Source organism: Dromiciops gliroides, chromosome 3 (genome assembly GCF_019393635.1).
Source record: "Dromiciops gliroides isolate mDroGli1 chromosome 3, mDroGli1.pri, whole genome shotgun sequence".
NCBI classification, from domain to species: Eukaryota; Metazoa; Chordata; class Mammalia; order Microbiotheria; family Microbiotheriidae; genus Dromiciops; species Dromiciops gliroides.
Genome location: NC_057863.1, coordinates 523,241,484 through 523,253,998, shown reverse-complemented (window position 1 = coordinate 523,253,998; position 12,515 = coordinate 523,241,484). Strand labels below are relative to the sequence as shown.

The 12,515-nt window shown below is 35.9% G+C and overlaps 1 protein-coding gene across 1 annotated transcript in view; it reads right to left on the bottom strand.

The window, feature by feature from the left end:
• Positions 1 to 12,515, bottom strand: part of DYNC2H1 (dynein cytoplasmic 2 heavy chain 1) — a 380,708-nt gene that overhangs the window by 117,259 nt on the left and 250,934 nt on the right. Inside the window, 1 exon segment of the mRNA XM_043996879.1 lies at positions 11,570 to 11,674. Coding sequence (XP_043852814.1) covers positions 11,570 to 11,674 — 105 coding nt within the window.

Genomic DNA, 12,515 nt, shown 5'->3' with positions numbered 1-12,515 from the left:
AGGCTTAGTTTGTAGATGTTTTTCCGTCATTCATTTCCCTGTCAACACGATATCTTTTTATAGTTAGGTTATTTTTGTTGCTGTTGTTTGCTCATTTTTCTAACCTATCTCTTGACTCTGGACATTAGAGTTGTACTCTGTTCATCTCTTGAGGGGATGACCAGCCTGAGCTGTCTTTTATATTCTGCTTTCACAGCTTAAACTGGACTGAAAATATTTGGTGCTTCTAATGTGGTGTGATCTAGGGAGAGGTCTGGTCACTCCTCTCCTGATCTGCAATGTGATCCTTACCATGATAGGACCCCTGCTCTACTATGACTAATAAATGAAGATTTTAAGAGGTAGAGGTGAGAAGAGAGTGAAGTATAGGCACTGGGCAGGGGATGGGAAGGCAAAAGAAAGAAGACAGAATCACATGTGAAGAATCACAAGACGAGTTTGCTTGGAATGAAAAGTGAGTAAAGGTAACAGATGGAAAGGCAGCCTGGTTGTGTAGGGTTTAAAATACCAAACGAGGATTGGAAGGGGAAGATAAAGGAGGGAGGCTGATGTTGACTGTAGAGACAACAGAGAGCCCCTAGTAGGGAAATGGTATGGTCAGACCTTTGCTGCAGAAAGAACACTGTTGTATATCCATAGTTAGGGGGTGGCATATGGATGATGATTTAGAAAAGGAACCTGAGGAGTAGTCAGACAGGCAGGTACAAAGACTCCATTTCATCTTCTACATTATGGTACTTTAAGGAAATATCTACAGAGCTCCTGCTGTCTTTCTTCAGGCTGAACATAGCAAGTTCCTTTCACTAATTCCCATAAAGCACAAACTCAAGTCCTTTCACCAACCCATTTTGCCCTGCTCCAGACACTCTATAGGTTGTCAATGTCATTTCTAAAATGTGATGCCCATTATTAATATACTGTTGGTAACATTGTGAATTGGTTCAACCATTCAAGAAAACAATATGGAATTTTGTGAGACAAAATATTAAATGGCTTATACCCTCTATTTCAGAGATCTCACTACTGGGACTAATCTAACCTTATGCATCACTTTTTATGGTAAGAAAAAAAAATTGAGAGTGATGAGATGAATATAAAGATTAGACTAATCCATGCAGTGGACAGAGCACTGGCCCTGGAATCAGGAGGACCTGAGTTCAAATCCGGCCTCAGACACTTAACACTTACTAGCTGTGTGACCCTGGGCAATTCACTTAACTACAACTGCCTCACAAAAAAAAAAAAACCCACAGAAAAAGAAAAGATTAGACTAATCCAGACTTTCCTGAATCACAAAATTAATAATAGATGATCAACAAGATTCCCATCATTTCTACCCTAGCAACCAGTTCCTCCCTAGAGATGATAATCAGTTTCAGAAAAGTATTCCTCTTAGATTATTCCTCAACCTTTTGAAAGGTGAAATTATCACTCAGGTAAATTAACAACAACAACAACAACAAAATAAACAAATAAGCAAAAACAAAGTCAGCTACATTGTTTTGAGGGGTGTTATAACTTGAACAAATATAGAGATAATCAAAGTCCTCCAAATCAACTCTTTTCTGGGTTTGTAATTTATTTCCCTACTTTCTCTTTTTGTCCATGTTTATAATGAAATCACTTTTTTAAAGTAATAAATATTTTTATTTATACTTTTGGGTTCCAATTTTTATCCCTCCTCCCGTCCCTCCCCTGACCCCTTCCTGAGGTGGTAAGCAATGTGAAACATTACCATATTAGTCATTTCGTATTGTGAGAATCAGGGTGCCACCCCCCTGCTGAGAAAGACATTGTGAGAACAGGGGCAATGCCTCCCTGAAAAGAAAGCATGTGGCTAGCATCTGGAAGCTGCCTGGCGTCTGAAAGTTACATCTATTCATAGACCGCCTTTAAATCATGTCAATCAATGGACCAGCCAATTAGCTTGGAGCTGTGTGTGTGTGGGGGGGACTGCCCTGCTTCTGGTTTCACAGGGAGCTTCTGGGAGAACCGGCTGGGACTCTTTCTCTTTGGAACCATGGGCTGCTAGGTGAAGGTGAGTTTTCCTGTCTGTCTATCCCACATAGATCTGAGCTAGGTTTTTCCATTCTTTGAGAGATCTGTTCTCACCCTCTCTCTCTTCACTAACTTCTAATACACTTAAATAAATACTTAAAAGCCTAAACTGTTGCCGAATTTATCAGTAAATCTTAGTTAATTTCTCCTCCACACTAGGGTCAGGAAAGGTGATCACACATTAGATTTTTTTGTTTGTTTGTTTGTTTGGTTTTTTTGGTGAGGCAATTGGGGTTAAGTGACTTGCCCAGGGTCATACAGCTAATAAGTGTTAAGTGTCTGAGGCCAGATTTGAACTCAGGTCCTCCTGAATTCAGGGCCGGTGCTCTATCCATTGTGCCACCTAGCTGCCCCCACACATTAGATTTTAAACATCATAGTATAAAAACTTGAATAAAAGAAAAAAATGAAAGAAAGTGAAAAACAGCATGCTTCAATCTGTGTTCCATCAATATCAGTTCTTTCTTTCAAGGTAGATAGTATGTTTCATCAATAGTACAAAAAAGTAAATATAAATTAATTTCAAAAGAGTGACAAACAACTGGAGGGATCAGGAAAAACCTCATGTAGGAAATGGCACCAAAAGTTATCTTTCGAAGGAAGGAACATTATTGGGTGAATACGAGGAAGAAATTCTTTCCAAACATAAAAGATCAGCAACTTTTGCAAAGGTATAAAGGTGTGAGATGGAATGTCTTGTGCAGAAAGAACTTACTGGGCCAGTTTGACTGGAAAGGAGTACACATGAGAAGCAGAGTAACATAAAATAAGGCTGAAAAAGTAGGTATGAGGCCTGATTGCAGAGAACATTAGACGCTAACTGATGGCTTTATAGTTTATCATAGAGGCAATGGAGATCCAATATTTTTTTAACTGGGAAAAGGGGAAATTTGTTTTAGTAATATCTATCACAGTTGTGTAAAGAATGGACAGGAGAGGAGAAAGACTAGAAGCAAAAACACCAAATAATTAGGAGACTACTGAATGATAGTCTAGTTGGGAGATAATGCGGGTCTGAACCAGAGTAGAGGCTGTGTGAGCACTGAGAAGGGAATATATGTGAAAGAGGCTGTAGAGCTATATTTTTGAGGGTTGCTATATAGTTATGTCAGGCAATATTATATGTTACAAAGAATTCAAGTTGCAGATCACTAGAAAAGTAATGGAAATAAGTTCACCATGTGTGAACAGTCTGTAACATATTACTAATAAAAATTGTAGAAAAGAAATGACATAAAAGAACATTATCAGAGAGATCTAATGTCAGAAAAAGGCATGGAAAAACAATAAAAGGTCAACAGGCTCCCTTGGTATCTACCCAATGTTATCAGATCTAGAACATGGTCCTTGTCCATGGGTGGACCCCTTGAGAAGGACTTAAAGGTTGATAATGGAGGACAAAGGCAAGAGTCTTAAAGAGAACAAGGGTGGTATGTGCGTTTAATCTGTACTGCCCCAGGGAAGGACCTATAATGAGATCACAGATACTCAAAGTTGTCAGCCGGTTGTTGTTTTTAACTTTCCTTTACCAAAGTTAAGTCCCATGATGCAATCTGACTTACTTTATGATAGTGATTTTTCTTTAGCCACTAACATTTTTTAAATGGCCTTTGAGTAACTGACATATTGAACAAGCAGCGAGGGCATTGTGACAAACCACAATTAAATGACATTAGTATATGGAAACTGAAAGGAGACCGCTAAAAAGTTAAAGAGAATCATCGTCCTCAGTCTCTGAACAAAATAAAAGAGATTGTATACCATTTCCCATGAAGTTAAGTACACATGCATTATTTTTTCTACTTTATGTCTTTTGGTAGAAATGTATATTCTAGGCACACATACCTGCACCAATTTTAATTTATATTGGCAACTCGTAAATGAGATATTATTTAAGATCAAAAGTAAAATGTACAGGTAGTATACACCATGTCAAGTACATGAATCGGCATATGTTTTCAAGGGAATTATGATTTTAAAAGATTGAAATTCATGCTGCAACTAGTGAATATATTAATTTCTAAATTCATGAAGTATCCTATTATCTTATTCATACTAAATATACCACGTCTTACAGTTAATGGTGGCTAAGTACTAATTAACTCACACCTGGTTATTAGTCACCAGATTTTATGAATTTGTTTGAGCTGACTTTGCCCCATGGAGATTCATGTTAAGCTTAATAAATTAAAAAGCATTGTTGTATTTTGCATAATTGATGTACCTAACTTTCTTTAGTTTCATTTGCTGCAGATGCTGATCAAAGAGAAAGTAAGATTATACTTTTGGGGTTCTTTGTAAATTTATGTTAAATCACTGAGAAGGACTGAGGCAAGGGGTTAGAGGTCTCTCATCTCCTTACCCCATTCCTCAATTTAAGCACCTATACATTCTCTCTTCTTCCTTAGCTTGGGGCACTAAGATGGCAAGTTACCAGCTGAGGGTCACATGACCAGTCTATGCAAGAAGCAGGATTTCAACCCAGGTCTTCCTGACTTCAAGAGGATCCTTTATCCAATGCACCATGATAGTTTCATTTGGAAATATTACTGGTTAAAATCATGTGTATGGAGCACCAAATAGTAAAAATGTTATGTGTTTTACAGAACAAAATCTTAATTTTCCCACCAGTAACTGAACACTAAAGTACAGAAATCAATAGATACATAAATATTGATAATGACACTTATAACTGTAGAGCAAAGAGCTTAATCTAAATCACTTACACCAAAATTTACAGATAGTCAAATATCACATCTATCATCCCTGGTAGGAAAATGATACAATATTTGGGAGCTGGGCTGGGAATGGAGTATCAGTATCAGGCTTAAGGCAAGCTATGCCAAATATTGTTATCATAACTTTTCTCCTCCATTTTTTCCTCTGAAAGATTATACTCAGTTTTGCTGGATACGTGATTCTTGGTTATAATCCCAATTCTTCTGCCTTCTGAAATATATTCCATGCCCTCCGGTCCTTTAACGTAGAATCTGCTAGATCTTGTGCTATCCTGACTGGGGCTCCACAGTACTTGAATTCTTTCTTTTTGGCAGCTTGCAATATTTTCTCCTTGACCTGAGAGTTCTGGAATTTGGCTATAATGTTCCTGGGAGTTTTCCTTTTGGGATCTCTTTCAGGAGGTGATCGGTGGATTCTTTTAATTTCTATTTTACCTTCTGTTTCTAGAATACCAGAGCAATTTTCCCTGACAATTTCTTGGAAGATGATGTCTAAGCTAATTTTTAAATTATCTCTCCTGGACCTATTTTCCAGGTCAGCAGTTTTTCCAAGAAGATATTTCACATTGCCCTCTATTTTTTTTATTCATTTGGATTTGCTTTATTGTGTCTTGGTTTCTCAAAAAGTCACTAGCTTCCATTTGTTCAATCCTAATTCTTAAGCAATTATTTTCATCAGAGAGCTTTTGTACCTCCTTTTCCATTTGGCCAATTTGGCTTTTCAAGCTGTTGACTTTTTTCTCATGTCTTTCCTTCATCACCTTCATTTCTCTTTCCATTTTTTCCTCTACCTCTCTAACTTTATCTTTGAAGTCCTTTTTGAGTGCCTCTATGGCCTGAGACCAATTCATATTTTTCTTGGAACCTTTAGATATAGGGGCCCTGACATTGACATCTTCCTCTGAGGGTGCACCTCAATCTTCCTTGTCACTGAAGAAACTTTCTATGGTTCTCACCTTTCTCTGCTCATCTTGCCTTTATTTTACTTGTTTTTCAGCTCCTTAAAGTGGGGCACTGTTTCCAGGCCGCACTACCCCAAGCTTTAGAAGGTCCCAGGTGGTATGATTTAAGGAGGATCAGGTTCTTCACTTGCTTGGCCTGTTCCCTGGTCCATAGATGACCCCAGACCAACTTGCTAATCAACCAGCTTTGTGTGTTGTGGTTATCAGCTCTGATGAGCCTGTGCCCCTCCCCGACCTGGGCCACTGCTACTCAAGTCTACCTCCTGGTTCCCAGAAGGGGTGAAAAATCCAAGTTCTACCTCAGCACCAGCATAGACCCCTGTAATCTCCCCCTGCCCAAGGGCATCAGCCCTCTCACTAGACTATGAGCTTAGTTCCAGACAACACTGGTGCTTCAGCTGATTCAGCGGTCAGGGTGGGGGAGGTCTCTTTTCTGGTGAGGCCTTCCTGGGACTGGATCTATGTCAAGGTGACTGTGGGGTTGGGTTCTACTCCTGTCTCAGCACAGCAGCTCCCTCCTTCTGACCTTCCAAGCTGTCCTTAGTTGGAAGATGATTTCAGCACATTCTTCTATGGGTTTTGCTGCTCCAGGACTTGTCCTATGGCATTATTTGGATGTTTTTTGGAGCAATCATGTTATGAGTTCAAGAGCCATCTTGGCTACACCCCGGTCCCTATCATGATAATTTGAAATAAAGTCTATAACAAATTCTTCAGAATTAGTTTATATGGGATTTACATAAATTTCAGTTCATAGGAGAAAAAAATCAACTGTTACATGAATGGTTTTTAAATTTTTTTTTGCTGTTATTGATTTCATTTCAGAGAGAACCACAAAGCTAAATATAGACTACAATAATAATCCCATTGAATATAGTGATTTGAAATTCGGAATTTATTTCAAAGGAAGAAAACCTATTCCTACTTACTTATATTCTACATGACTCTAAAAGTTGTAAAGATTCCAAACTATGAAATAGAATAAACAATTTAATTTTATGTCATTATTTTAATCATTATCATTTTTCTTCCTTCTTCCTAGAATTAATTATTTTATAATTTAAATTATCACAGCCAACCTAATTCCCTAAGACCGACCTCCCTCTCTCTCTCTCTCTCTCTCTCTCTCTCTCTCTCTCTCTCTCTCTCTCTCCCTCTCTCCCCAATCTCTCATCTAACCTTCAATTCTGCAGACAGTCATTGGTCATTTTCAGTTGAATGTCCAGCAAAACCAAAATTTCTCTTCATTCCAGTTTATTCATTTCACAGAATCACATAATGTTAAAGCTGTAAGGAACCTTAGAGATCATCTACCCCAATCTCTGTCAGGAGATCCTCATTCTATATCGATGAGGACACTGAGGCTCAGGGTGTAAAGTGTACTGCTCAAGGTCACAGAGATACTGAGCTACAAAGGCAACTAAGTTTTCTAACTTTAAGTCAAGCACTATGTCTACAACACTATGATTAAGTCTATTTTTATACTGGAAGACCTCTGTAACTCTCTATTTTCAGAATAATAGTGTAACAAACAGTGACTAATGCCTTCACTCCAGTACTTTTAACCCTTTCAGTAGGGGCCAAAATTTTAAATTATATCACTTTCAAAGGACAAATGGGGACATGACTATTCAGACACAAGTAAACAAATCAATTTCAGTAGTTATCCAAAATGTAATCAAAATTTTATTTTATTCTTTGTGCTTAACTAATGAGCAAGATTAAATATTTACTAAAACTCCATCATTTTCCCAATTTATTTGAGAAATTTACAGGTGAAAAAAGGACAGGGTCCTTGCCTTCACAAGATTTATTCATTGTGATGAAATAAGACTTGCAGTCATGAACAAACAGAGACCAATCTTCCCACACAATGATTTTAAAATATAATGTGGAAAAGTAAAAAGACGAGACTGAAAGATTAACAAAGAACTTTGAATATCAATAACTTTTACAACTACAAAGAATGTTGTCATGCATAGTTTGTGTATAAGGGATCTTTCTGGATATAAACCCTTTAGGGAAGCATAGGATCACTGTATCAAAGCATTTAGACATTTATTCACTGTTTAAAAAGTATAATTCTAAATTGCTTTCCATAATTCTTGGAGCAAAGATGATCATCTATGATAGACTTAGCTCTTTTTAGCAATACAATGATCCAAAATAGTTCCAGAAGACTTATAATGGAAAATACTTTCCACAGCCAGAAAACAAAACAAAACAAAACAAAACAACTATGGAGTCTGATGAAGATCAAAGAATCATACTATTTTCATTTTTTTCCTTTCTTGTGTTTTTTTCCCTTTTGTTCTGAATTTCTTATTTCACACATGACTAAGGTGTAAATATGTTTAACATGATTGTGTGTGTGTGTGTGTGTGTGTGTGTGTAAGACCTATATCAGATTGCTTGCCACTTGGGGAGGGAAAAGAGAAAATACTGGACACCCAAAATCTTTAAAAATGGATGTTGAAAACCATTTTTACATGTAATATGACAAAAATAAAATACTATTAAGAAAAAAAAGAAGCACACCTGAAGAAGTTCCAGAGAATAAGGTCCTGATTAGGTACAAATAATGAGTCCTCTGAAATGACTAAATGTATTTGAATCAAAAAATATTCAAATATATAATTATGTTAAAATGGTATAATAGTGATATTTGCTAACTTGAAAGCACTATAAATGCTGCTAAATTATGTTAATGATTGAAAATATTTATATTATTTACATATAACATTTATATGATATTATTAAACACAATGCTTTCATATATTAATCCCTAATGATAATATTAATATTAGGCAGCAGAAATAGTATTTATATAGCACTTTGAGGTTTGCAAAGCACTTTAAAGATATTGTCTCAGGAACTGGAGCCAAACAAAGGTTAAGTGAACTTGTCCAGAGTCACAGTGTTGGTATCTGAACTCACATTTTTCTGACTCAAGGTCTAAAGCTCTACCCATTGCCCCACTTGGAAGCTTCTAATATACTATTAGTGGCACTGTGATTTCTTCAACAATTATGGTAAAGCAATTTAGAATATACTTTTAAAACAATGACTAAAATATCTAACTGCTTTGATACAGTGATCCCATTGATATCTCAAAGATTTATATCAGGAAAGAAAGGTCTCTTATACACCATCCATGGGATAACAGCATTTTTTAGTAGCAAAGTATTTAGAAATAAAGAAGATGCTCATCAACTTGAGGAATAACTACAAAAGTGCCACAGCCTGTGAATAAAATGCAATTTCACTGAGTAATAAAAAATGCTGAATATAAGGAACTCAAAGAAGTAAAGGAAGGCTTTATGAACTAATGCAGAAGGAAGTAAGCAGAACCAGGAAACAATATGCACAAAGGCTAAATAATACAAATAGAAACACACAAAAAATTCCCAACAACTGAATGTGGTCATTCTAATAACCAAGCTGGGATCTGAAGAGAAGATGAGAAAATGCCCTCCACTTTTTCCTTTGCATAGGTGTGTGAGGTATATGCAGAAAATTGCAGAAAACTCTTTGACACAAGTTCATATATTGGTAAGTTTTGCTAAATTGCACTTTCCCTTCTAGCTGTGTGACCTGGGCAAGTCACTTAACCCTCACTGCCCCACCAAAAAAAATTGCATTTCCCCCCTTTCTTTTTGTGTTTTTTATCACAAAGAATAAGGAAGTACTATATTCAGAAATGTTCATGTAAAAACAAAGATGTTAATAACTTTTTAAAAAGAATTATTTTTGTTGCATGTACAAATTATTATAACCAAAATAATTGTGCTAGCCCTCTAATATTCTTTTTTAAAGAAGGAGAATACTCTTCTGGAAACTCATAGATCCTCTTACGTTCTTTTGCTATGCTTTGTAGCTAACACCATAATCACTCTTGGAAAATAACTAGTGTGGCCAGATATGTGACAACTAGCTAACTTAAAGAAGATAAGGTAGAAGTGCCCCACAAAGGTTATATGAATGCACATGCTTTCCCTTGCCTAAGGATAAGGAAGTATCTGAACAATGATCCAATATTTCATATCAAGTAATCAACTAGCCTTTATTAAGTGCCTACTTATTGCCAGGCACCAGCTAAGCACTGAGGATACAAAGAGAAGTTTAAAAAAAAAGTCCCTAAGTTCAAATAGCTCACAGTCTACTGGGGGGGAGGGGGGCGGGGAAACATAAACAAACATGAAAAGACAAAAGATAAATCTGGACATATGATGTAATACTTTCTCATGCTATTTTGGACTCATTTACTCATTTACTCATTTTCTTTCTTTCTTCTCATTATCAATTCATCTGCTTGTAAGTTAGGTTTTTATTCAGGTTTTTTCACTTAACGTTTGGTTCTTCAGCCTTACTAATGTATTCCAATTCACTTGTCTCTGGTTTCACTCCACATTTTTTGGTCCTTCCTTTTCTACTACTGCACAGGCCCTGGACTGAGACCAGTGGGTGTCCTCAGCTTTCACACTTTTAGAGATATGTGGATCAATCCAGTATGTCCCTGCCAGAGGTCACTTTTTGAGATCCATCTTTTTATTCTGAAGCTCTTGCCTTCAAGGGAAGGCAGAAATGATGCCAATGCTGGGCACTTAAAGTCTTCATTTTCCTGCTCAGAATTTCATAATTCCTAAAGATGTTTTCTAGATGCTTCCTGGTAGCATATACATATTGCTTTATTCCTTCTGGTAACATATAAATTAATTAAAATAAAGTATGTCAGTATTTTACATTGTTTAATAAAGAGAAAAAAGCAGGAAACATAGGTTTGATCCCTATTAACTAGAATGCATTAGACTCTAGTTTATAATTATGCAGAAATATAAGTCTACCAGAATGCCTCTCAGTGCAGAAATATGTCAAGAAGAGGAAGAATCTTTCACTTGCAGAATCATAAAATTTCTAAAGTAGCTCTTAATTGAAAACAGGCCTGTGAACACTGCTATTTAGTACACTAATGACTGGCACTAATGACACAGACTCTAGGTAACGCAACTTTTCAAGAGAAACATTTTTCTTCATAGTCTGAAAACTCATTTCCTCTGGACGGTAATAGGTGAATTTAATAAGGATTTTTAAAAAAAAAACAGGTTTAAATCTCTTCTACCCACATAATATTATGCAAATAAAATATCTACATAAGGTATTTATAGTGAGATATCTACTTAGATAATGTTAAAATGTTTTGCTACCAAGTATATGTGAGTCAACACTTAATATGACAGACCAAAAAAGATAATGCAATTTCAGGTTACATTAAGAACTGCATATCTCCCAGGAATAAGGAGGTGATAGTCTTTCTATATTTTGCCTTGGTCAGATCACATCCAGAGCATTATGTTCTGGATGCCATATTTCTGGAAGAATACTACCTGGAGAGAATCAGAAGAAGGCAACCAAGATAATGAATTGCTTTTAGTTCATGCCTTAGGAGGATTCATTGAAGGAGATAGAAAAGGATGAATATAAGGCAGGCAGCATAATTTTTTAATTATTTAATTAATATTAATAATATTTAATTAATAGATATATCCAAAGTGGTACACAAATCAAGCATATTAGAGAAAGAGGATAACCACGTTGGTTGGAAACCTTGTGGAGGATTTCTGGGAAAACACGGCCAACAATTGCCCAGGATGAAAGTCTGGGTTTTAATCTATACTATCAGAATGACTACCTATCTTGCTGAGATTACATATCTACAGAAGTATTAAAGTAATTATTAGCTGTGCCTGGTTTTCCAGACTAGTGATAATCAACTTTTTTTTTTAAAGAATAAGGCAAATGTTAAAGGCTTACCTGAGAGCTGATCATACGTTGAGATGAACGAGCAATATTTGCAGGCAGACCAAAAAAACTAGGTTTATCGTCTTCTGGTAGCTTTTCAATAACAGCACGAAAGTCCTAAACATAAAAATGGATAAGTATATCTTCAATAAAGTCTGTTCTTCAACCTAGTTAATTCAGTGGGGGAAAAAATCATCAAAGGAAATTGAGCATAGTTGGTAGAGTTGTGAACTCATCCAGCTATTCTGGAAAACAATTGGGAACTATGCCCCAAAAGATACTAACCTGTGCATAATCATTAAAATAGTAAAAGCATGACCATATCTGCAGCACAAAGAAATCAAAGGAAGAAGAAAAGGACCCTATGACAAACAAATATAGCAGCTCTTTTTATAGCAGCAAAGAACTGGAAACTGATATGGTGCCCATCAATTGGGGATTAACTAAACAAATTATGGTATTTGAATGTAACGGAATACTATTAAGATAGATTACTTTGAAAAATTTAACAACTTTCATCTATACAATGACCAACCATGATTCCAAAGGGCCAAAGATGAAGCATATACTACACAGCTTCAGAAAGAAAGGTGATAGACTTGGGATGTAAATAAAACATTTATTTTTTGGACATGTCCAGAGTAGGAATTTATTTTGCTTGACTACAATCAACTGTAAAAAGGGATTTGCCATTTTGTTCTATTTTTTAAACTAGGGTGGGAGGAGTTGGGAAAGAGAGAAGAGTTTGTTAATTAAAAAAAAAAGAAAAAAGAATAGTCTAACAACTTAATTTATTGTTATAGATAATAAAACAAAGGTTGAAATTATCAAATTAATTCATGAGGTAAAATTTTAATCCATGCTTAGGATTTAATAAAGAAGAATAGAACAAATTAAATAAACAACAAAGAAAATATTTTGTTCTGTGTCTCCTAGGTCCATACAAAGTTATACTTCT